The 27,370-nt window shown below is 38.8% G+C and overlaps 1 protein-coding gene across 1 annotated transcript in view; it reads right to left on the bottom strand.

Annotated features, from left to right (window-relative positions):
• cpne4a (copine IVa) overlaps window positions 1–27,370 on the bottom strand; it is a 65,436-nt gene that overhangs the window by 16,941 nt on the left and 21,125 nt on the right. The window contains exons 3-9 of the mRNA XM_059339955.1: window positions 25,007–25,186; window positions 18,332–18,403; window positions 15,869–15,943; window positions 14,851–14,934; window positions 14,563–14,652; window positions 8,637–8,735; window positions 1,096–1,182 (exon numbers count right to left, since the gene is read on the bottom strand). Coding sequence (XP_059195938.1) covers window positions 1,096–1,182; window positions 8,637–8,735; window positions 14,563–14,652; window positions 14,851–14,934; window positions 15,869–15,943; window positions 18,332–18,403; window positions 25,007–25,186 — 687 coding nt within the window. The remainder of the gene's footprint in view (window positions 1–1,095; window positions 1,183–8,636; window positions 8,736–14,562; window positions 14,653–14,850; window positions 14,935–15,868; window positions 15,944–18,331; window positions 18,404–25,006; window positions 25,187–27,370) is intronic.

The following is a 27,370-nucleotide window of genomic DNA, read 5'->3' as shown; positions in this document are numbered from 1 at the left end:
CATCCAGAATTAAAAACATTATTCTTGTTGATGAAGAGCGACTCTGACACAAAGTTACCATGACAAGTTGTTTTCTCACTTCAGCCTCTAAATATTACAGTACACAATATGAAAGTACACTTTCTGTAACTTTCTGCTTCATGTTGACAAGTAAAAAAAACTATTTAATTTATTATTTTAAGTAACTGTGTATACTACATGAGGAGTTTCTCTACAAAAAAACAGATAAAAAACATTCTTAAAATGAATAAACCAATAAACCATCAGCATCTGCATCATCATTATGAATATAATATAATAATATTAATATTATTTTATCTGTATCAAAACAACCCAACAGCAGTTTGACATTTATTCTCTTTATATTAAAAAAATAAAAATTAAAAAAATGTTAAGGTGCAAAACATGACAAATTTATTTTCAATTATTTGAATATGTATAAGTTGGTATGTTCACATTGTTAACGACAACATGTGTGTCAATACATGTGTTTATTGTGTTCAACTGATTTTTTATTTTATTTTTACAATAAATTTTTTTTGTTTTATTGCTGTAATTTTTGAGTTTATTGTTTGTTTGTAGTTGTTGCACTCTGTCGGTATGAAAACTGCTTTATGAATAAATTCAGTTAAGTTGTTATTAGGATGCGGCCCTCGTTTGTTCTTTATGAAGTCAAAAAAATGGTCAAATGTGACAATCCGTCTCGTTGTTTTGTGTCGTGGATGAGGGACTCATGGACAATTTTACAAAAAGGATTTCTGTCATGTGAAATGAGTATTTCTCCTAAAAAAATTAATTGTTTTAGACTGAATAATGTAATTTTACAGGATCAGGATCAGGATCAGCAGCTACAAAGAGCGGAGAGTCATCTGCGTAGAGACGAACATCAATACTCAATTTAACAGCAATGGGCCCAGGATAGAGCCTTGTGGTACTCCAAATCCAATGTTTTTCAATTAAATAGAACTAATAAACACCTTTTAATGCTGCCAATGTTTGTTGTTTACATTTTGTTTGTTAGAATCATATTCTGTTTGGCCTGAATTGCTGTTTTTAATAATAATTTAATAATAAAGTGAATGAGTGGTCAGTCACCTTGCACTGGTTGAGAATGACGATCCCAGAGTTCTTGTAGTTCTTCTTCTTCACTTTATATTTGGGATTGATGCACGGCCACTGCACCTGGAAACACACAGACAGACAGACGGCAACACATTTTAACACCATCTTCCTCTTTAGATTATATAAATATACGTCATATATCATATTTATAGTCATATTTCACTTCAGGTCAGTCACTCTATATTCCAAATTCAACATCCAGATCTCACAGCAGTCAGTCTGACTGGATGAAACAGGGACTGGAGACCAGTAACACCTGCAGGACTGTGATTGGCTGATACATGAACGTTTACAGAGACAAACAGCTGCTGCTGCAACAAACTCTAACTTAAAATGATAAAAAAAAGTCTGCAAATGTAAATTGTCTGTAAATTGTTATTTTTTAAATAACATAAATTGACCAAAAAAGTGATCAAAAAAAGATGTAAAGTGACCAAAAAAAGATGTACATTATTTTTTAAATGACATAAAGTCACTGAAAAAGACGTAAAATCACCCCAAAATGTAAAATGATCAAAAAAGACGTAAAGTGACCAAAAAAGATGTAAAATTATTTATTTTTAAATTGCGTAAATTGACCAAAAAAGACGTAAAGTGACCAAAAATGACGGAAAATTATTATTTTTCGAAACAACATAAATTGACTAAAAAAGATATGAAATGAACAAAAAACAGGGGCTGAAGAGGGCTGAGCTGATCCTGAACCAGAACCAGAACCAGAACCATGACAGAGACCAGACCCACCTGCAGACTGTGATTGGCTGTCAGCGCTCAGCTGGACGCCAAACAGCTGATACATGAACATTTACAGACACAAACAGCTGATACATGAACGTTTACAGACACAAACAGCTGATACATGAACATTTACAGACACAAACAGCTGATACATGAACATTTACAGACACAAACAGCTGATACATGAACATTTACAGACACAAACAGCTGCTGCTGCAGGTAACACACTGATCCTGCCCTCAGAGAGAGAGAGAGTGTGTGTGTGTGTGTGTGTGTGTGGTAATCTGTCTCTGTCTGAGGAGCCGATCAGCTGTTTAACGATGACAGAAAACAAACATCCTGTCGTAGGTGGTTTCAGATTAAAAGCCTCCATCAGTCAGTGTGTCTGTAGGTTGGCGGAGCCGGTCGGTGGGATAATATTTCAGATCATATTAGAGTTTTAAAGCAGAGAGGCGTGACGAGATTCACACTGTTTATCTCTGAATAATCTCTCGGTCCTCAGAGATCCCAGACCATTAAAGAGCAGCAGCAGTTACAGGCTGCAGACTGGAGACACACTGGATTATATTCTGGTAACATTCTCTGTAAAACACAGAAGAACCAAACACCAGGCAAGGTAGAGGAGAATTTTCTCAAGTCAAGTAAAAATGGAACAGGGAGGGTTTTTATTAAACTGTTGTAGATCTTAAATATTTCAGTTGCTGAGCACTGGGTAAATACCAGAGGTATGAATCAACATATCGGCCCCACGATACGATTTTATCCCGATACTAGAGTCACGATACGATTTTATCTTGACACTTGAGTCATGATATGGTTTTATCCCTATACTTGATCTTGATCGGCCAGCTAACGGTAGCACGCTATCGATCGGGCGCTAATGGTAGCACGCTATCGATCGGGCGCTAATGTTAGCGCGCTATCGATCGGCCGCTAATGTTAGCACGCTATCGATCGGCCGCTAACGTTAGCACGCTATCGATCGACCACTAACTTTAGCACGCTATCGATCGCCTGCTAACGCTAGCAAGATATCGATCGCCCGCTAACGCTAGCCCATATCAATCACATTGCAGTAAAAACAAATGATACACGATTTAGTTGGTTGTTGATACAACATTATCCCGATACTATACGATACGATATTATTGCGATTTTAATCATTTTGCATATTGGTGAGTATTGATACAATATGTTGCTATTAATATTTGAACTGATTTTGTGTCCACAAAATTAAATTAAATCAAGAACTGTTTTGTCCAATTAGACCAAAAAAAAAAGTGAGAACAACCAAAAAACACATAAAATGAACAAAAAAATGTGGTGAAAGGTAAAAAAAAGACACAACATGACCCAAAAAATGACAGAAAATTACGTAAAAAGGCCAAAAAACTGCGTAATATGATCAAAAAAGACATGAAACAACCAAGAAGTATGAAGTGATGATATGTAGTCTGATAACGACATCATCAGTCAGGTGTGATTTGACTTTGTGCAGCAGACTCAGAGGGAAACAGTCTTTTGTTAACCACAGACCCTCTGGCAGCTATAAGACCATCCTTCAGCCCAACGAGCCCTCCGAGGTCCCTCTGACTCTGTGACATGGAGCCGTGGAGAGACTCTTCTCTCTCCATCTGTGTCGGTGAGATGGATGGAGGCTGGCGGGGAGCTCCCCGGAGGCTCCGCCTCCCAGGGACTCGTGTTTCCGAGCTGCCGGCCAGGAGCTGCCTGTCAGCCGGAGAGCAGGGCGATAAATAAAACGAGAGGCGATGAAGCGGAGCGGGGGAGTTCCCCGCCCGCCGGCTCGCTGCTCTCATTGTTTCTGCTCCTGTTTCCAGATAAAACACCTCCTGGTCCTAATGTCACCACAGACGGGCCGGCTGCAGCCAATCAGGAGGCAGGAGGATAAATCAAACATGTGGGTCACACTGAAGTCTGACTGCAGCTTCACATTTATTCATGAGACTAAAGCAAGATATAAACAGTCACACCTTTATTTTCTGTCACCTTCCACCTGTCAAATAATCCTTCTTCTGCTCTGGAGCTTTAACATTATCAGGAGGAGTTTCATCTCCTGCAGGAGCTGTGTCTGGATGACTGCTGCTACAGACATCACACAGATAAATAAAGAGATTTATCAGTGATTTAATGTGAGTAAACGGATCTAAAGGAGCTGAAATAACTCAAACATGATGCTGATGTGGAAACAGTCTGAACTGATGCTTTGTCAGATCTGAAGAACACAAGAACACAAAAAAAGGCGTAAAATGACCAAAAAAGACGTAAAATTACCAAAAGAGATCTAAAATGAATGAAAAAAGACATAACATGAGCACAAAAGACGTCAAACAACCAAATAAATACATAAAATGACCAAAAAAAGATGTAATATCACCACAACAGATGTAAAATGACCAAAAATAAAAATTCAAATGAACAAAAAAGGACACAAAATGAACAAAAGAGATGTAAAATGAATTTAAAAAATACTTAATATGAGCACAAAAGAAGTGAAACAACCAAATAAATACATAAAATGAATTTAAAAAATCATAAAATTAGCAAAAAAAAAATACATAAATTGACCAAAAAAAGACACAAAATAAACAACCAAACATGTAATATGACCACAAAAAGACAAAAATTACAAAAGAAAAGACATAAAATGAGAGGAGAACAGCTTTGGTGTCCTATGTGAGAACAACAGCAGCAGCATCTAGTTCAGCTTTAAGCTATAAAATACCCGTAAAGTATTCCATGTCTTAGTAAGTCCTTTCTTACATTTCTTTGTGATTGTTTGTTGTTCTGCTTTAACAGCATATCACGATGTCCGCAGTGAAACAAAAGATGATATTTCTGACCTTTCTAGCCCACTCACAGTCCGTCTCACCACTGATTCAGCCTCTCCTGACCTGTTATTCAAGCTCTGCAAAAATATGAGATCATCAAACTGTATTCTGAAGGATAGGGACATTTAGCTTAGCTTAGCTTAGCTTAGCTGTAACTGAAGTGTTAAAACTATTATTTGTTAAAAAACTTCAGTGACTTTGGAGAAGAGCTGTTCAATGAACATTTAAGGTTTAGTTCCTCTATTGAACTGCAGGTCAAGACGTCTTTTTTGTTAATTTGACCTTTTTGGTAGGGATGTCCCGATCACGTGGTTTCAGACTCGATCAGAATCAGACATTATGTCCCGATCAGGGATCAATATATGTATATTCAGCATGATGTAATTTTACTGCAGGCTGCATGTCAATAAGCCCTAAGCTCTTCATTTTTTAAATGTATTATATAAGTATCGGATCGGGACTCGGTATCGGCAGATACTCAAAATCAAATGACTCGGACTCGGGGGGAAAAACACCTGATCGGGACATCCCTACTTTTTGGTCATTTTGCATTGTTTTCTTGGTCATTTCCTGTCCTTTATTTTGTGTGTTTTACGTCTTTTTGTGGTGTATTACATCTTTTTTGTTCATTTTACGTCTTTTTTTGTGATGATTTTACATCTTTTTTTGATCATCTTATGTCATTCTTTTGGTCATTTTTCATCTTTATGTCCCGGAGCAGAGTTCTTCTTTGCTCCACCAGAGTTGGTTTGAGCGCTCAAAGCAGCAGGAACCAGACGACCATCAGATAAAACAGAGTTCTTCGGAGAACAGACGGCTGAGAGAGGATGTTCCCTTAATGTGGAGAATCATCAGTGGGAGATTGTTACCGTGTTCGTCTGTCGTGTCTCTGCTGCAGTAAACAGTCTGGAGTTCATTAAATTAAACCGTTGAGTGTCTCAGTCAGAGACCGTTTGACCGCCGTCACCTCGCCTCTCGCTGCGCCGCCAACAAACCGTCGCCAGCAGCAGAGTTTAACCCGAGGAGGTTAAAGGAGGAACAACCTGTTCTCCGTCTGGTCCTGCAGCTCCAGGACTCCATGAAAGTGCCAATTAGCAGCGTGGCCACCCTCTAAAAACAAACAGAGCTCCGAGGCCGCAGACAGACGCTCGTCTTGTAATTACCGGGACGGCGGCGCTAATGAAGACGCGGCTGTCAGGACGAGACGGAGACCAGGCGCACGCTAATTAAAGCGCTCGGCGTTAGCGGCGCTCAGGTTGACTGTTTTTCTCTGGAAACTCCCCGAAGATGACAACTCACGGCTGCACACAGACTCCTCTCAGCTGTCTCCTCATCAGAGACGTTCCCCTTCATTAACCTGAAGCGTTTAAATGAAAATAATCCAACAGTGGAGCAGGTAAACGCTGCGTTTATTCCTCTGGATGCTGAGCAGGTTATTGATCCTCTCCTCCACCCGAACCATCCGTATGTTTCATAATTAGTCCACCTGTCGACTCTTTACATCTGGTCACAATATAAATATGATATACAGGTTTTTAATGATTGTGCTGCTGCTGCTGCTGCTCATCGTTAATGTGCACGTTGGGTTCTCTCTGGCAGCTTTTCTGCAGGTTGTACAGCAGGATGCATTAATAATTGGCTGAGTTCACTAAAATCTGACCCTTGAGAAGTTGGACTGATGCACAACGAGACTTTATTCTGGGTTTGACAGCAGCAGGATGCAGCCCAGAGGAGATCTTTTTGTTTTAGACTTGGTTTTTAATACTCAAAACGACTGAATACAGTTTAGGATTTATTAAATAATAATGACCAAATCAACGATCAGCTGGACTCTGCTGAGTCCACGATCACCAGTCAGAACCAACAAGTTCCTCATTAACCCTCTGGAGTCTCCAAAAGCCCCAAATCCAGACTTCTTCATGACTTCCAGACTAGAAAACAAAGCAGTGGGGAGCCCTACTGTAAATTTATCATGTGGAAACAAAATTAAACCCTGTGATTCAAACAGGGATCATCTCTCTGATCTGTCTGTTCTCTAAAGGAACTCTGTTTGTCTGACGGTCGTCTGGTTTCTGCTGCTGTGAACCTCAAACAAACTCAAAAAAAGACATAAGATGACCAAAAAGATTCTAAATCACAGAAAAAATATATAAAATTACCAAACAAAGACATAAAATTACCAAAAAAAGACGTAAAATGAACAAAAAAGACGTAATTGGACTGCACAAGACGTAGAACACACAAAAAAGACAGAAACAAGACCAAAAAAAGGATACAAAATGACAAAAAAAGATGTAAAACAACCACAAAAAGACACAAAATGACAAAAAAAGATGTAAATTACCCCCAAAATACCAACAAAAAAAAAGATGTAAAATCCAACCTCTGCATTTAACCCATCCTTTTTTACACACAAGTGAACACACCATGCAACAAGAGCTCTGCTCCTCTAAACGGGGTTCTGGGTTCTCAGAGTCGGTTCTCTGCAGGTGAGAACAAAGTGGAACCAAAGGAAGAAGAGATGTGAGAACCAGCAGCAGCACGAAGCAGCAGGATGGAAGAGAAGCAGCGAGTGTGAAGAAAATAAATCTGAGTCGTCTGCTGCTGGTTCAGCTTTAAGGAACAAAATACCCGTAAAGTATTCCAGTACGTCTGATTTTAGTTTCATGCATTTCTTATTATTTCTTTTCTCACTTTCTCTGTGTGTCTGTATTTATTTGTGCTGCTGCAACAACTGAATCCCCTCTGGGGATCAATAAAGGATTATCTTATCTCCATACAAGCAAAGAGACACAATGAGACAAACAAGCAGAACAAACAGAGAGGGGGGAATAAAATGTGTTTGCTACAAAAACACAAATCTGCATACAAATAACATGATTCCACACTTTCACATCACGGTCAATGCAGACACCAGAATCTGATCCGACCCTCAGAGTCTCTACCGCAGCTCCCATAGACTCCTATGAGAGTCTCTATCGCAGCTCCCATTGAAGTAGTTAGGAGGATGACGTGACTACAGGAAGTGACATAGTTCAGTAAAAACCTGATGCAGGAAGTTAAGAGATGTTTGAATCACATGCTGACCTTTGGCCTCGCACGGGGCACCAACACTGACCTGATGGGAGACAGTTAATGTCTGATCTTAATTACAGAAAAAAAGACCAAAAATCACCAAAATCAGTCTTTTAGTAACTGTACATAATTTTGGGGGTAATTTTACATCTTTTTTAAAACTTTGTAACTGTTTTGGTCATTTTATATATTGTTATTTTACATCTTGTTTGGGGCATTTTGTGTCTTTCATGGTCATTTGAAGTCTTTTTTGGGGGCATTATGTCTTTTTTTGGCCATTTTGTGTACTTCTTTTGGTCATTTTTACATCTTTTTTGGTCATATTGTGTCTTTCTTGGGGGCATTTTGTGTCTTTTTGGTCATTAAACATATTTTTTGTTAATTTTACATATTTCTGGGGGCATTTTGTGTATTTTTTGGTCATTTCATGTTTTTTGTTCTAGTTTTTGTTCTCGTTCTAAACATTTAAACTGTAGTTCTGAACGTTTAAACTGTAGTTCTGGACGTTTAAACTGTAGTTCTGGACGTTTAAACTGTAGTTCTGAACATTTAAACTGTAGTTCTGGATGTTTAAACTGTAGTTCTGGACGTTTAAACTGTAGTTCTGAACATTTAAACTGTAGTTCTGGATGTTTAAACTCTAGTTCTGAACATTTAAACTGTAGTTCTGAACATTTAAACTGTAGTTCTGAACATTTAAACTGTAGTTCTGAATGTTTAAACTGTAGTTGTGAACATTTAAACTGTAGTTCTGAAGGTTTAAACTGTAGTTCTGAAGGTTTAAACTGTAGTTCTGAACATTTAAACTGTAGTTCTGAACATTTAAACTGTAGTTCTGAAGGTGTTGTCTACCTGCCGTCCGTCGATGGCTCCTCTCATCTCGGTGAACGAGGCCTCAAACTCTCCGATGTAGTCGTGTTTCCCGTTGGAGTCCCAGTCCCACACGGTGCACTGAGGACACACAAACACACAAACACACAAACACAGATTCATTAAGTGATTACAGTGATTATCAGTCAGTCTGAAACCAGCAGCAGTTTGTTTCGTCTCTAATTAGACGAGAACACGAGAAATAAAAGTCTGTTTTCTGTTCAGACGCTGTGAATGAATTCAGGTTCTGCAGACTGAAAATAGACTCATTCATTCATTCAGCTTCCCACTGAGAACTGCACAGGGACGGGTAAATGTACGACTGCTGAACAGTTATAAACACGTTTAGTACACAGAGAAAAAAAACTCAGTTCAATTAATCAATCGGATTGGCAACTGAGAGATCAACAGCTTGATACAAACAGGAGAAATCAGTGATGATACAGTTTATAATTAATAATGAGTCAGTTTGGTTTCTGTAGCAGCTGCTTTCTGCTTCAAATATCAAAAACTTTCTGCAGGTAGTTGGTGCAGTTTATCTAGACCTTAAAAAAGCATTTTATCCTGACATCTTGATATCCAAATAAACTAAATTTATCTCCTCTTTCCAACCAAAAACATGGTTAAATTCTTATTTATGAGATCACAGTCGTCAGCTTCTCTTCCTTCCTTTCCTTTGTGTATTTTAATTTAAAAAAAAGTGGTTCTATTAAATAAATATTACTTACAATCAGCCTGAGTTAAGATTACAAACACTTTCTGTGTGGAAAAACTTGCCGAGCTTTTTTAAATGTCACTCCAATTATTTTCAGTGCTCCTTGTACAAACCGTAACATATTAACTGAATATTATCTGGATTTTTAAAGAGAATATCAGTAAAATAACTGATGGTTATTTACTGTTATTTGACTATAAATGTTGGGAACCTTTTTTTGCCAGATTTTTATCTTTTCAGTTTGCTTGTTATTTGATGCAAGGAGACATTTTTAGTATTAATGTGAAACTTCCATAGTTTTAGTTAAGAACTAAAAATGAAGACATGTAGACCCTCAGTGAAAGATTCCTGCTGGACCCTCTGTCCACATGACAGGTCCTCCCAGTGGAACCACAGGAACCAGAGGAACCAGTGGAACCAGAGGAACCAGCAGGGTGAATAAATCAGAGCAGGACTGAATCAGGACGGTTTGACAGTTCATGAAAAAAAGATCGGAGGACGTGAAGAAGAACCCTGACAGGGAAGACCACCAGCTCATGAATCTACACACACACACACACACACACACACACACACACTACACACACACACACACACACACACACACACACACTCTCGTGCTCCAGTTTTCATTCAGTCTGGTGATTTTATTTTCATATATTCATGAAGGAGTTTCTGTCAGCAAGTGGGCCATTTACTGTGTGTGTGTGTGTGTGTGTGTGGTGTGTGTGTGTAATAAATCCTGAGCTGTGAGTCAGAGGAGCATTTCTCCCTCGTGTATATAAAAACATACAGTTTCTCCTTTATGTCGCCCATAAATTCTTGGAATGTGAAACATGGACATGGTGTCTTCTGTCCCCGACAAGACCGACTACAACACCAGTGTTTCTACGTCCTTAATGTGTCTTAATATGATTTAAAGCATCTTTAAACGTCTTTAAATGTCCTTAAACGTCTTTATACTATGGAAGCCCTAAACAGCCATGCATTCATATATTTTTCCCTCTGTTTTCTCGTGGTGTTAACGTACAGCATAACATAGACCTGCATCAGACACAGTCCTCTCACTAACGGTGATTGTTGTTTCAGCACCACGGACAGCTCACGCCTAACAGAAACTGTGCAGATCAACCAGTTAGTGTGGAAACCAGTAAGGACACAACACCGGCCTTCAGACTTCCTGTTGTCTCCCAGTGTTTACTGCTACTGTTTACTGCTACTGTTTACTGCTACTGTTTACTGCTACTGTTTACTGGTACTGTTTACTGGTACTGTTTACTGCTACTGTTTCAGGTTGAGCTGCAGCCGTTGTGAGAAATAAAGCCCGACGCGGTCCGAGGCGTAATATAAGGACCACCGAGTCCGACTGGTCCCTCCTCCACCCTCCATCATCATCATCATCATCATCATGAACAACACAACACAGAGCTCCAGGGTTACAAATACAATTATACATTTATTTCCTTTCTTCTTTTTATATTTTTTTTATTACAAAATATGTTTTTATCAAACTTGGCTGGTGGGCCAGTGAGTTAAAGGGCGGGCCCATTACTGGCTACACTATTGTTTTGTTTTCTCAAGATTTCAAATAATTATATCGTTATCCTGGGAAAACAAAGTTTTGTTTTCTGAAGATCTCGAGAAAATTATCTTGTTATCTCGGGAAAATGAGATCACGGGATAATTTTCTTGAGATCTTGAGAAAACAAATGAAATTATCTCGTTATCACGAGAAAACGGAGGGGGAAAAATATATGAATGCATGGACGTTTAGGGCTTCCGTATTATACGCCTTGAAACATCTTAAAACGTCTTTAAACGTCTTTAAACGTCTTTAAACGTCTTTAAACATCTTGAAGTGTCTTAAAATGTCTCCAAATGTCTTTAAACGTCTTTAAATGTCACATAAATGTAGCATATTAAAATGTAACTGAGAGAAGAGGAGGAGGAGGAGGAGGAGGGATCCAGTGAAGGAGGCGACTCCCTCGTTAGGGTCGACTGGAGTCAAGACGCCAATTAGACCAGAGGAAGACGGAGCCTGGACCAGTGTGTGTGTGTGTGTGTGTGTGTGTGTGTGTGTTTCAGATATTCCATATTATTCAGATCAGGACAGTATAGTGAATGAAATGGAACATGTTGTGATTGGAGTATTAACCCTTCAGACACTAACTGCTCCAACAGATAAAAGAACCTCCCAGTCACCTATCAGCTGACAGCAGCTTGTTATTAAGGGAATATTCCTGCATTTCTTCATCTTTCTCCTTTTATTTGTCTTGAAACATTCACTGCAGGTTTTTAAACGACAACTCTAAACCTCCTCCAGCTTCTGCTGCTGCAGGTTAAACTGTCGTCTGATCCTCAGCTGCAGCTCGTCATGAGGAAAGACACGCAGCGAAGAGCCAACAAACAGGAGAAGAAGAAGAAGAAGAAGAAGAAGAGGAGGAGGACTGCAGGCCAGGAAACAAAATAATAAAACAGTGTTTACAAATATGTTTTCATGCAGAGAAAGACTCGTGTTTTTGTTTCTGCTGCAGGAGACTAAAAAAGCAGGGTTTCCTTCACAATAAAAGCATCAAGTTTGACCTATTTAGGAGCTACACAATAAAACTAAAATCATAAATCAGTCAAAAGTAAATTATGGATGAGTCAGAGGAGACTTTACACGTCTTTAAACGTCTTTATTTATCTTTATTCGTCTTTAAAGGTCTTTAAGTGTCTTTACACGTTTTAAACATTTTTTTATACGTTTTAAAGTTCTTTCAACTTCTTTAAGCGTCGTCTAAAAGACGCTGAAACATCCTTACACATCTTTAAAGGTCTTTAAGTGTCTTTACGTGTTTTTTACCAGGTCCCTATACTCTATGTAGTCCTGTCCATTCCAACACTGTTGCTATTGTTGTTGTTATTTGTTAATAACTGTTATTGTAAAATTAAAGATGACAGAACGTCTCTAATGGGAATCAGTGAAATCTTCAGCTTTCATCCACTTTGTAGCTTTTACTTGTTAAACTGTGGAGATTCAGTTAAAGCGTCTTCTTCACATGAGGTGGTCTCTTCAGAACCACCTCGTGGTCGGGACGTTGTCAGGACGTTGTCAGGACGTTGTCAGGGCGTTGTGAGGACGTTGTCAGGGCGTTGTGAGGACGTAGTCAGGACGTTGTCAGGGCGTTGTGAGGACGTTGTGAGGACGTTATCAGGACGTTGTCAGGACGTTATCAGGACGTTGTCAGGACGTTATCAGGACGTTATCAGGACGTTGTCAGGACGTTGTCAGGGCATTGTGAGGACGTTGTCAGGACGTTGTGAGGATGTTGTCAGGACATTATCAGGACGTTGTCAGGACATTGTGAGGACGTTGTCAGGACGTTGTGAGGACGTTGTGAGGACGTTGTCAGGACGTTGTGAGGATGTTATCAGGACGTTGTCAGGACATTGTGAGGACGTAGTCAGGACGTTGTCAGGGCGTTGTCAGGGCGTTGTGAGGACGTTGTGAGGACGTTATCAGGACGTTGTCAGGACGTTATCAGGACGTTGTCAGGACGTTATCAGGACGTTATCAGGACGTTGTCAGGACGTTATAAGGACGTTGTCAGGACGTTCTCAGGACGTTGTCAGAACGTTGTCAGGACATTATCAGGACATTGTCAGGACGTTGTGAGGACGTTGTGAGGACGTTGTCAGGACGTTGTCAGGACGTTGTCAGGGCGTTGTCAGGGCGTTGTGAGGACGTTGTCAGGGAGTTGTGAGGACGTTATCAGGACGTTGTCAGGAAGTTGTCAGGGCGTTGTCAGGACGTTGTCAGGGCGTTGTCAGGGCGTTGTCAGGATGTTGTCAGGGCGTTGTGAGGACGTTGTCAGGGAGTTGTGAGGACGTTATCAGGGCGTTGTTAGGACGTTGCCAGGACATTGTCAGGGCGTTGTGAGGACGTTGTGAGGGCGTTGTCAGGACGTTATCAGGACGTTGTCAGGACGTTGTCAGGGTGTTGTCAGGACGTTGTCAGGGCGTTGTCAGGACGTTGTCAGGGCATTGTCAGGGCGTTGTGAGGACTTTGTCAGGGAGTTGTGAGGACGTTATCAGGACGTTGTCAGGGCATTGTCAGGACGTTGTGAGGACGTTGTCAGGGCGTTGTCAGGACGTTGTCAGGACGTCCCGCCTGCAGAGGGACGTGGAGCGTCCCTGACTTCCTGCTGCTGCTGAGGCTGTTTTTAGCTTCAGGTCGATGACCTCGTCTCTGCTGCCGGGGCCCAACCCGCGGCCCCCGGCTCATTAAAGGGCCGCTGACAGGACGTGATGAACGAGCTCCACAGATGAAACGTCCTAATGACTTCAGGAACCAGCAGACTCTGGAAACATGTCTCATATGGAACATGATTCATATGAAACATGTTTCATATGAGACATGTTTCATATCAGATGTTGCTGTTGTTGATGTGAGATTTGTAGTGAGAGTTAAAATCATCAGCAGATTAATTATTAATGTTTCAATATGAGACTTTTCTTACAAACTCTAAATATTTGATATATTTTGTGAGTTCTACTTGTTTCAATGAAGTATTATATTTATAGAAACATTTGTGTCTATCACTGATGGAGTCGACCTCTTTCAGTTATCAGAGTTTATGTGATTATTGTTAAATAAATTCTGTGTATTTAAAATGTGTTTTTTGTCCAAATTAATAAATTCGATCCAACTGAAATTATTAATATTAAATTGTGTTTTGTTTGTGTTATTGAACTTCAGTAAAGCTTAAAAAATAGATCAATGTTTTTACAGTTTTGTTTGTTTTTCTTCACATTTTAAGAACTTGATGAGGTTCAGAACATCGAGACGGAAAACTGTCATTCTGTAAAAACAATAGAATAGAATTCGCTGTAAACTGTGTGTGTGTGTGTGTGTTTGTGTGTGTGCGTGTGTGTGTGTCTGTGTGTGTGTGTCTGTGTGTGTGTGTGTGTGTGTGCGTGTGCGTGTGCGTGTGTGTGTCTGTGTGTGTGTGTGTGTGTGTGTGTGTGTGTGTGTGTGTGTCTGTGTCTGTGTCTGTGTGTGTGTGTGTGTGTGTGTGTGTCTGTGTGTGTGTGTGTGTCTGTGTGTCTGTGTCTGTGTGTGTGTCTGTGCGTGTGTGTGTGTGTGTGTGTGTGTGTGTGTGTGTGTGTGTGTGTCTGTGTGTGTGTCTGTGTGTGTGTGTGTGTGTGTACCTGCAGCTTGCGTTCGTGGTCTCCGCTGCAGAGCGAGTTCAGAGAAACTTTGAATGTTTTCCAGACGGGGTTCAGATTGTTCATCACCGTCTGAGAGAAAACATCAAACTGTCACTTTATTTAAATACTTTAAAACATTTATAACATTTATAACATTTATAACATTTATAACTGGTAGCCTAGCAACTAGGGCCAGGTGGATCAACTGATTATTAACTGATTAATGTTTAAGAACATCTTTTTTTCTGATCGGTTCGTATTTCTTTATTTAAATAAAAGAAGCGTGACCTCGGTCCTGTAGACGAGCTGCAGCGTGGCGTCATCGTTCAGCCGGTAGATCTCCAGGAACGGGTCCGACTTACTGAAGAAGTCCTGCACACACACACACACACACACACGCACACACACACACACACACAGTGAGTTCACATTGACTTACATCCATTTCTCTGAGACTTTATCTGACCTTTACTAGCCTCAAACATTAAATCCAGTCTTTACCCTAAAATGTAATGCTTTATGTATTTTGTCCCCCTAAGGCAGGTGAGTCCCCACAATGGCAGGGTGTACTCAGATATATGTCCCCATAACGTTAGTAATACCTGGACACACACACACACACACACACACACACGGTGAGTTTACATCACATTATATTGACTAACATTTGTGTCCTGAACCTTAATTCAACATTTAATCCAGTCTTTACCCTAAAATGTAAAGCTTTAAGTCAGGGGTCTCAAACTGGCGGCCCGCGGGCCAATTGTGGCCCTCGTGATGATATTTTGTGGCCCCCACCTTGATATGAAAGTTTAATGTGAGTTTTATATGAATGGCACTTTACCGTGTTGTGTGTGGAAGGTCCCTTTAATTACTTTTTTGGTAATTTTGTGTCTTTTTTAATAATTGTGTCTTTTTTTTAAAAAAAATCTTTTTTGGTAATTTTGTGTCTTCTTGGTAATTCTGTCTTTTTTAGGTCATTATGTTCCTTTTTTAAATAATTTAGTTATTTTCTGTCGTTTTGTGTCTTTTTTAAATAATTTTGTGTCTTTTCTGGTAATTCTGTGTATTTTTTTGTTCATTTTGTGTCTTTTTTAAGTAATTTAGTGGGGTTTTTTGGTCATTTTCATACTGCCTCCAGCGGCCCCCAGGTAATTTGAGTTTGAGACCTCTGGTTTCTGTTATGTGAAGTTATGAATTTTGTCCCCTTAAAGCAGGTGAGTCCCCACAATAGCAGGGTGTACTCAGATACATGTCCCCATAGCGTCAGTAATACCTGAAACACACACACACACACAGCTGGTACCTTGTCGTCCAGCTTCCTGGCGCTGAACGAGAGCTCGATGTAGTCGTCGTTCCCCGTCAGCTCCTCGGCTGTGATCTACACACACATACACACACATAGACACACACACACACACACACACACACACACACACACACACACACACACACACACACACACACACACACACACGAGGCTCATTATGAAGCGACTGAGAACGAACCAGCAGCTCTTTGAACCATCACAGCTCACACTGACAGTAGAAACAGTATTATAATAATAATAATAATAATAATAATAATAATAATAATAATAATAATAATCTGATGATAATTGTGTTAAAATGTTTAAATTCATCCTGATTTATTCTGGTAAATTCTCTGAGCCAGATAGTTTGAAAACATCTGAAATAATTAAAAAAAATATTAATAAAAACCTAAAAACTTCAAATTAATTTCACCTTTTTAAAATAAATAATTTAACCAGTTCAACCTGTTTTAATGAAGAAAATGAAACATGAAGTGAAGGGTTAATAAATGATTTCCTCAGTGTCACATCACCATGGAAACACGACGTCCTGATCATATTTCTGATCAATTATTAATCTGATGACAGCAGAAGAGCAGCTAAACAGTAAAACTATGATTTTATATCAGGAAATGTGAATTTATGAAACGTTGAACTGAAAATGAACGTCTGATCTGATTTTATTAACAAGAGGAAACTAAATAAATAAATAAATACAAATAATAAATGTTATTATTAAACTAATAAATACATGTGATGAAGAGTTTTCTTTTATGTTATATTATACTATAATAGTATTATTTTATTATACTATATTATATTATAATACCTTAAATTATGTTATGTTATGATATATTGTATTATATTATATTTTATTGTATTATTTTATATTATATTATATTAAAGGAAGGAAGAATAAACAGGAAGGAAAGAAGGAAGAGATATGTTTAAAAATGCAAAAATAAATACGTAAAAAAAAAGAAAAATTAAATAATAAATATAAAATAAAAAAATTGTGAATAAATAACTAATAAAGGTAAATAAATTAAAACAATAAAATCAATTTATGTCACATTTTATCAATTAATTAAAGCCTTCATGTTTTATTATTGTTATTATTATTATTATTATTATTTATATGTAATAAGAATAATAAGATGTTTATTCCTATATTTTTGATGTTTTATCATCGACACCAGAGACAGAAAGTAAAAACAAGAGGACGGAGAGAAGAGAAGTGAAATATGGAAATAAAAGCTGTTCTGCTTCCTGCTCAGAAATCCTTTCAAAATAAAAGCCCTGGAGCGTGTCGTGTGTTCAGAGAGGTGCAGAATCACATCAGAAGGATTTAAAGGAACGCTCGGCTGGAAAATCCTCCGTTTAACGTCTGAACACACTCACAACACAACATGATGGAAACTTTAGAGTCAGAAACAGAAACACAGGGACGTTTACAGCAGATTCATGATTATTACAGAGATATTATCAGTTTATTAAACCTGTAGAGCCTCCATCAGAGTATAAAACAAAGCAGCGTGGAGCCCTACTGTACATTTACCTCTAAAGTTCTGGCTGTAAACTCCATGAGGCCAGTTTCAGTTTGATGATGATATACCAAGTAAAACTGGAGACAAGCTCAAATAGATTTAGTATCAAATGATAGAACTGGATGGAACCCTCTTATATGGTAGATTTGACACCTTTGGTCACATTTGACACATTTAACATTCTTTATTGAGCATGATAGTGTTTTGAAAGTTAAAAAAGATTCAAAATCACATTTTATGTTGGACTAAAGGACTAAAAAAGACACAAAATGACGGAAAAAAAGACACAAAATGACTAAAAAGACACAAAAAAGGCACAAAAAAGACACAAAAAGACACAAAATGACTAAAAAAAGAAATAAAATAACTGAAATTGACACAAAAAATACACAAAATGACTAAAATATACACAAAATGGCCAAAAAAATACACAAAATAACTAAGACACAACAAAAGAGACAAAATGACCAAAAAAAACACAGAAGACACAAAACGACTAAAAAAGACACCAAATTACTTTAAAAAAAGAAATAAAATAACTAAAATTGACACAAAATGACAAAAAAAAGAAATAAAATAACTAAAATTGACACTAAAAGACACAAAATGACAAAAAAAAGAAATAAAATAACTAAAATTGACACTAAAAGACACAAAATAACTAAAAAATACACACAAAAAAGACACAAAATAGTTACTTTTTGGTTCTAAATGTTGATCCAGTAAGTCAGAATAATAAATCTATTATTATTATCAGGTCATATAGGTGAAAAATCTCCCAACATGGTATTTAAACCTGTTTTAAGGTGAATACAGGCAGGAAGGAGTCAGACATGGAGGAAACAGAACAAAACTACAGAGTTAAAGAGACGATTTAATCATTTAACTTCAGATTCAGAGAGACGCTCACCGTGACGATGGACTTCCCCACGGTGCCTCCTGGTCTCAGCAGAGCTTTACACAGCTTCCTCTGGGAGATGATCTACACACACACACACACACACACACACACACACACACAAACACACATTAGTCTGTTTGTTCTGCAGCTCCTCCAGCTGTTCACATGTCTGTCATATTAATATTCACGCAGCAGGAGATGATGGAAACATTCATCATCTCCTGGAAATTCAGTTTTAGATTTGAGTTCTTCAGGTTGGAACGTGACAGCTGACGGTCCTCACAGTTCAGTCTGTCCTCGCTCACTGTCGGGACTTAAACCTTTGAGCCAGGAGGCGGAGCTTATCACCGCACTTATTTTTATGTTTGTTTGTTTGTTGTCGTTGTTGTTGTTGTTGACAACTCCAAACCTTCAGAGCAGCAGGACTCACACTTCACTGTCACTTCATTTATGTTTTTTTTCTTCATTTTGTCCCGCTTTAGTCTGTGAACCCTCTTATATGTTAGATTTGCAGCCTTTGTTCATATTTGCAACATTTACAATTCTTTATTGAGCATGATAGTTTTTTGGAAGTAAGAAAAGATTCAAAATCACATTTTATGTTGGACTAAAGGACTAAAAAAGACAAAATGACTAAAAAAAGCCACAAAATGACCAAAAAAAGAAACAAAAGGACCAAAAAAAGACACAAAACGACTAAAAAAAGCCACAAAAATACACAAAACGACTAAAAAAAGACACAAAAAGAGACAAAATGACTGAAAAAGACACAAAAAGACACAAAATGACCAAAGTAAGACACAAAAAGACACAAAATGACAAAAAAAAAACTAAGTAAGACACAAAAAAACCTTTGAAAACCTATTAGATACTGGAGATTGAAGATTGTTCGTTTTTCTGTTATCAGACACAACTGTTGTAGTCACTTGATTGATAGTTTAAAATAATAAATACATGATAAATATGAACTACATTATGCAAATAAGAGCTAGTCTAAAAGGCTTAAACAGATGAGAGCAGCTGGTTCAGTGTATTTACAGTCTGCTGGACTCTCAGGAGCTTCCAACAAAAGTGTTTAACTGGAAGATATTTCCAGCTGGTGTATTGAGGCCAGCACGTTCTCAGTTCTTTCTGCTGATTGGACACAATAAAAGAGTCTTAGAACCAGGAAGAGGTTCCTCTGGTCCCAGAACTCTGAACAGTCTAGTCCATCGACCCAGCAGACCGTCTGCACGCCCCACGAGAATAATCTGATTTCAGCTTCATCTCTTTCTACATAATAATCCTGATCTTTGTCTGAACCGAACCAAACCGTTCATTCCACAGCGCAGAGTAGTCAAGACCACCTAGACCAGACCAAGTCAAGACCCAGACCACAGTGTATCGAGACCGAGATCAGTCCAACACTGCAAAAAAGGTGTTTAGTCTAAAAACCAGATCAAACAGTAAATCTAAAGGTCTAAAACCAGATCAAACAGTAAATCTAAAGGTCTAAAACCAGATCAAACAGTAAATCTAAAGGTCTAAAACCAGATCAAACAGTAAATCTAAAGGTCTAAAACCAGATCAAACAGTAAATCTAAAGGTCTAAAACCAGATCAAACAGTAAATCTAAAGGTCTAAAACCAGATCAAACAGTAAATCTGAGGGAAATGATCTTGCTGCATGGACAGATAATTTACCTTGACAAGATTTATTAAATTAAGATTATTAAATCTAGAGATAATCTTAAAATAAATATAAATTAATAATATAAATAAATTAACTCTTAAAAAGAGACTGAAAACAGACAAAAAACAGACTGAAAACAGACAAAAAACAGGCTGAAAAAAAGACTGAAAAAAGACAAAAAACAGACTGAAAAATGACTGAAAACAGACAAAAAACAGGCTGGAGGAAAGAAATGAAAAAAGACTGAAAAAAGACAAAAAACAGACTGGAAAAAAGACTGAAAACAGACAAAAAACAGGCTGGAGGAAAGAAATGAAAAAAGACTGAAAAAAGACAAAAAACAGACTGGAAAAAAGACTGAAAACAGACAAAAAACACACAAAAAACAGGCTGAAAAAAGACTGAAAAAAGACAAAAAACAGGCTGAAAAAAGATTGAAAACAGACTGAAAAAAGACTGAAAACAGACAAAAAACAGACTGAAAAAAGACTGAAAACAGGCTGAAAGACACACTTCAACATCTGCAACACTTCTGTCTTCAGACAGAAACGTCGTGAAATAAAACAGTCTCATGTTGTCAGATTTGGTGTAAACAGCTGATGAGAAAGCGTGAGCGGTGCAGAAGTAACGGATCGGTTTATTTATTCTGCTGGAGAAGAACGATCTGATCCTGAGTGAGTTTCTGTGTGATGGAGCAGCTGAAGCTCCGAGAGTCTTCAGCTTGTTAGCAGAGACTCTCGGCTGCGAGGCCATCTGGCAGCGAGCGGCGCCGCGCTGCTGGCACGCCGAGACGCCGCTCCCACCGCCAGCCCAGCCCATTGTTCCTCCTCCTCCTCCTCCTCCTCCTCCTCCTCCTCCTCCTCCTCCTCCTCCTCCTTCTTCTTCTTCTTCTTCTTCTTCTTCTTCTTCTTCTGCTCTGCGTGTTAAACTCTTCCAACACAGGAAGTCCCCGAGAAGTTTATAATGAGATCAGCAGCAGATGGTCCCAGTTTAAACTCCTCAAACACACTGTACGGTTATTTTTAAACTGTTTTATCAATTGATTATTGGATGCCATCGTCTAATATCTTCCTGCAAACATCATGCAGAATAAAAAAGAACAGCCTGAAGTATCTTCTGCCTCAGAGTCAGAGAGAAATACTGTTACAAGACTTTAATGCTGAGAGATCTGCAGCAGCGAGGTCTGTAAGACGCTGCAGGAGGTTAACTTAGATAATGTCCTGAAGTCGGGATACATTTTCACAAAGACATGCCCACTTTATGCAACTTATCTTGTCCTATTCTATGTTAACAGTGCTGCAAAGCAACACTAACGGAAATGGCTGGTCTTGGTCCTGTATCGGTCTCGAACCCCCAAAGTCTTGATCTTGTCTTGGTCTTGAACCCTTAAAGTCTTGATCTTGTCTTGGTCTTGAACCCTTAAAGTCTTGATCTTGTCTTGGTCTTGAACCCTTAAAGTCTTGGTCTTGTCTCGGTCTCGAACCCTCAAAGTCTTGGTCTTGTCTTGGTCTCAAACCCTCAAAGTCTTGGTCTTGTCTTGGTCTCGAACCCTTAAAGTCTTGGTCTTTTCTTGGTCTCGAACCCTCAAAGTCTTGGTCTTGTCTCGGTCTCGAACCCTCAAAGTCTTGGTCTTGTCTCGGTCTCGAACCCTCAAAGTCTTGGTCTTGTCTTGGTCTTGAACCCTTAAAGTCTTGGTCTTGTCTCGGTCTCGAACCCTCAAAGTCTTGGTCTTGTCTCGGTCTCGAACCCTTAAAGTCTTGGTCTTGTCTCGGTCTCGAACCCTTAAAGTCTTGGTCTTGTCTTGGTCTTGGACCCTCAAAGTCTTGGTATTGACTTGGTCTCAAACCCTCAAAGTCTTGATCTTGTCTTGGTCTTGAACCCTTAAAGTCTTGGTCTTGTCTTGGTCTCAAACCCTCAAAGTCTTGGTCTTGTCTCGGTCTCGAACCCTCAAAGTCTTGGTCTTGTCTCGGTCTCGAACCCTCAAAGTCTTGGTCTTGTCTTGGTCTTGAACCCTTAAAGTCTTGGTCTTGTCTCGGTCTCGAACCCTTAAAGTCTTGGTCTTGTCTCGGTCTCGAACCCTTAAAGTCTTGGTCTTGTCTCGGTCTCGAACCCTCAAAGTCTTGGTCTTATCTTGGTCTCGGACCCTCAAAGTCTTGGTCTTGTCTTGGTCTCAAACCCTCAAAGTCTTGGTCTTATCTTGGTCTCGGACCCTCAAAGTCTTGGTCTTGTCTTGGTCTCGAACCCTTAAAGTCTTGGTCTTGTCTCGGTCTCGAACCCTCAAAGTCTTGGTCTTTTCTTTGTCTCGAACCCTCAAAGTCTTGGTCTTGTCTCGGTCTCGAACCCTTAAAGTCTTAACACAAGAGCTGACACACAATCACACTAAACACACAGATCTACTGGATGTTAAAATATTCTGAAACCAGATCACGGCAGGATTTCTCTCTGCTGAAGGTCTTGGAGTCTGATTTTAGTGTATTTCGACTCATCCACTCTTCTTTCCTCCTCGATTTGATAAAAACAAACTGTCTTTCTGTTCTGATTTGAACATAATCCTAAAAATATGAAATAACATCAGACTGATCTCTGCTAATTGTGATGCAGCGTCTCAGTCCTTGACCCGCTTCAGAAATAAAACCTGAATACTTAATCAGCTCATTAATTAGTCCGACTGCATCCAGACCTCTTTACCTTCAGGAGACTTTTTCATCTTTGCATGTTGCTGAGCTCATTTTTATGTAAATGAGTTGTTTTTTTTGCTCACTGGATTTATTTGCATTTCCACCAAAGTCCATAAGAAAAAACACTCGTTTAAGAAAGTCAAGAAAGACCTGAAGAGACACTTTGTGCTGCAGGCAGCAGAAGAAGAAATGTTCCAGGAGAGAAATAATGATAATAATAAAACATCATCATCGTGTTTGTATTGTCAGGAGTGTTTTCAGGTTATTATCTCTGTTTTTCTGCTGCGTCCGGCCTGAAATGGAGCCTCTGATGGTGTTTTTATGTTCCTCACAATCACAAAAAAAACACATCAATATTTTCAACAATTATCTTTTTCAGCAGCTGAAGAAAAGACAGAAAGTAAAAAGTTTATTTTATTCACATTCTCTCACGATGTGTCTCTGAAGTTTTGGTCAATTAGCTGCAGGAGTGACAGCACACACACACACACACACTCACACACACACACACACACACAGATCTCAGTCTCACTCGGTGGTTTCGTGACGCTGCAGCTCGTCTGTTTACGTTGAACTTGTTTCTCTGAGAAGTTCCAGTTTGAGTCTGTGACAGTTTGTGACAGTTGCTCGGCTCTTTTCCACCAAATCTCACTGTGAAAACATTTAATTTAACAGCCGATTGATGTAAATGTGGACAGAAGGAATCTACGAACTGTCAGATGGTTTAGAAACAGGATGTCCAGACTTTTGTTCTGAAACTAAAACATCTTTCAAATCTGAATCATGTTTCCACAGAAAAACATGAAAACATGTGTTCAAAGAGTGAAACAATGAAGAAACAAACTGAAACGAGTCTTTCTGTGATCAGAGTTTGATCCATTCAGTCGATACACTGTAAAAAAAAAACATAAACAGTAGCTACTCAATAAAATTGAGGCATCAGATTGCACACAATATTATTAATTAAATCTAACTACGTTACAAGTTGAGTTAATAACAACTTAACAGGAAGTGTTAAGTGTCGATTAAAAACGGACTAATTCTATTGTGTTGGATTCATTCAAAATTCTCTTGATTTAGAATTACATACACATAAAGATTATATTTAATGTGATCAAAATAAGTAGATTCTATCTCAAACATTTTATATTAAAGTTACTTAAACAACTGCCTCAAAATCAAGGACGCATTTATATTTAATGCATTTTATCAAATATATTAATATAACAATTAAATGAAATGACTATAGAATCAACACAGACTTTTTTTCGGTGGATGCACCGAGCGAGAATTTTTTTAAAAACATACAGGATCATCTTAATCCATCATAATATGATGAGAAGTCTATTTCCAGTAGTTCAAGTCAAAGAGCCCCAACCAAGTATTGAGTCATACACTGTAAAAATAATTTAAAAAAATCTGTTTAACTTACGGTAAAATACGGGCAGCTGTGGTTGCCAGAATTTCACCGTAAAAAATACAGTGAGTGGGTTTTCTAATGTATATTTTAATGTAAATATCAGCAAAACCTGTAATTTAGACTGAATAATAAGTTATTTCGAGGGTGATTGTGTCTTTGTGACATTATTGTATCCCTCCATTAATTTTACACACATTTTTAAAAATATTTTTACAGTTTTAGTTTTGTACTATTTCTTGATTTACGGTAAATAAGTGTCTACTACGGTGATGTAATTTATTTATTTAACGCCTTGATTCTGATACTATTTGATACTGTTTTACTGTAATTTCTACAAACATTTTTTACAGTATATAGATGACATACTTTTCAGAGGACAACATTAACATATTATACCGACTTTTTAAAATTGGTCTTTTTTGTAATATTCACATTTTTTTTAAGACAGTGAATTTTAGGTCGTCATTAAATGTAAGCCACAATCATTATAATGAGAAGAAATTAAACAAATGAAGACATGAAATGTTTCATTCTGTGTGTAATGGATCTATATAATGTGTTATTTCACCGTTTTGAATTGAATTAATGACATAAATCAACTTTTCTATCATATTCCCATTTATTGAGAAGCACTTTAAAGCACTATATATATATATATATATATATGTGTATAAATAGCGTAACTGTATCCCAAATCGGACAACATTTGAATAAGATTCTACCAAAATGTCACATTAACTACTAATATAAATGATCATGTTATGTTTCCAATTCATTAAATGGTGTCAAACTAAAGTCTAACTTCTTGTCTTTCAAACCGTATATTGTTTTAACCATGTCTATGATATTCTAATTTATTGAGATGAACCTGTAAACCACACACACACACACACACACACACACACACTCTCTGACCTGTCCCAGCGTGCACTCCACTGAGCCCAGGAAGTCGGCCTCCTTCAGCCCGTTGTGGCTGCTGTTGATGTCGTAGAGCTCCAGGCGCAGACGCTGCACCTCTTCAAAATAAAAGTCCAGTGTGAAGACCTTGGAGTAGGTGGGGTTCACACAGCTGCGCATCACCTCCGTCCGGTCCACCTGCAGGAGACACCGACAGGTGAGTCAGTTAAAAACACTTCTGACTCTTAGTTAATGTGTGTTTAGTGTATTAGTGTGTCAGCTCTTGTGTTGTGTTCCTGTATCAACGCTGCGTACGCACAAAAACATTGCGTACGCTGTTTTTTCCGCACACGCCACATGTATGAAAAGTGAACTTGCCGTGAGAATGTGCGGACCGCTCCGCAAACTTTTGTTTGGCAGAAACTTTCTGTCTTTTATGTTCTATTTAAAACGTGTTTCATGTCTAAACTCATACTACACACAACTGGCATAATTTTTATAGTTTATAGTTCTCGGAAAATGGAAGGAAAATGCCGCTTTCCACCATCAATAACCCCTTCTAAATATGGGGATAGATGATTTTTTCCATCTATTTTCATATTTTAGACTTCACCTGCTGCTGCTGCTGCTGACTTGTGCAATGATAGTATGTTGAAGTCTATATGTTTTGATGTTAAGATTGTATATTTTCTTAAGTCTATATATTCTGCTATTTCCACTATTTTTATATATACCGAATATCCAATAAAGTACTTGTGATTCTGATAATGGAGCGCACACATTTTTCACAGATAACCTGCTTTAATTACTGTGTCAAAGTGCCAATCACCGACTGTTTCCCCTTTGGTTTAACATGGATTATTATTATTATTATTATTATTATTATTATTATTATTATTATGGAGATGTTAACGCTGCAGGTCACAGTGATCCATGACCACAGATCCCTCTCCCCGGAGAAAAAACGTGTGTGGGAAATCCTTCCAGAATAAGTCAGGTGTGGTGCATATTTGATCCCGTATGTGATGTTTAATTGGGACAACAAGTTTAGTGTGGCTTATAAACTGATGAGTAAAAATGATATTGGCAGCATTACGCACTGGCAGCTCTAACGGCTCTAACTAAACTCAATAACGGTGGCGTTTAGAAGGAGCGTGTTGAGGACCTTCTGTCATGGTGCAGCTCTCTGGTCCGGCTGGTTAACAGCCACAGTGACACCTTGTTGCTGATCCCAGAGCTGAGGCACGAAAAGCACATTTTCCTGCCTCCACCTGGAGATCACCACGTCCACCTCGCTGCAGAGGCAGTAAGTTGATTTGTCGTTGTTTTGTCGATAATCAGCAGGAATGCCTGCGATTTATAGTTATTTGCATGTCATTTGCGTATTCATTTTGGGGAGGAGCCGGGGCGTGTATTGATCAGTGGGAGGAGCCGGGGCGTGGCTGGTGGCTCGTCATGTGGATCAGTTCCACGCTGGTTGGGATTTATCAAAGAAAGGTGCTGAACCTGGCGTAAGCACAGTTTGATACATGTGGAGGTGAGTTTGCGTACGTACTTTTCTAGTTTTGGGAGTACGCCATCTTTAGTATGAAAGCTACGCACTCTTTGATACATGAGGCCCCTGGTCTCTAGTCTGAATGCTCCAGGTCTCTAGTTTCTCTCACTAACATCATCAACATGAAGAACTTTGGGCTCATTGAATCCACAAGAGTCTCAGCTTTACACTCAGACCCCATTTATGCAGCTCACACACAGTTTAGGGACCCCAGGATGCACAAAGACCCACACACAAGAGGACACAGCAACACATTTACTGCAGGTTACAGCATGTCTGTAAAGAGACTCTGCAGCTCTGTTACTAACCAGTTTGGAATGAGGCTCAACCTGATAAACTGTTGTGTTGAAGCTCCGCCCCTCAGCTGACTCACCTGAGACAAACCAGGAAACAGGCTGTTATTCTGACTCACTGAGACAACGACACACACACACACACACACACACACACACACACACACACTCTGAGAGACGGAAGATAAGGTTCAGCTTCAGACTAAAACCTCCACTTTGACTGGACGACTTGAGGAGATTACTGGGAATACTGGAACAGCTCCACTTCACCAGCTGCTGAATCCACAAACTGAACGACAGTTTTACAGGAAAGTGAAAGTAACTTTGAGAGAACAGGGAGTGGCTGAGCTGTTTGTCTGCTGTGTTTCAGCTTCACTCAGAGACTAAATGGCTTCCAGATTAGAGAAGGATCTCAGCTGTCCGGTCTGCCACGACATCTTTAAAGATCCTGTCGTCCTGTCATGCAGCCACAGCTTCTGTAGAGACTGTCTGCAGAGCTGGTGGATGGGGAAACAAACCAGAGAGTGTCCGGTT

The sequence above is a fragment of the Centropristis striata genome, chromosome 8 (genome assembly GCF_030273125.1).
Source record: "Centropristis striata isolate RG_2023a ecotype Rhode Island chromosome 8, C.striata_1.0, whole genome shotgun sequence".
Taxonomy (NCBI): Eukaryota; Metazoa; Chordata; class Actinopteri; order Perciformes; family Serranidae; genus Centropristis; species Centropristis striata.
Note: the sequence above shows the minus strand (reverse complement) of the source record. Positions and strands in the feature narration are given on the sequence as shown.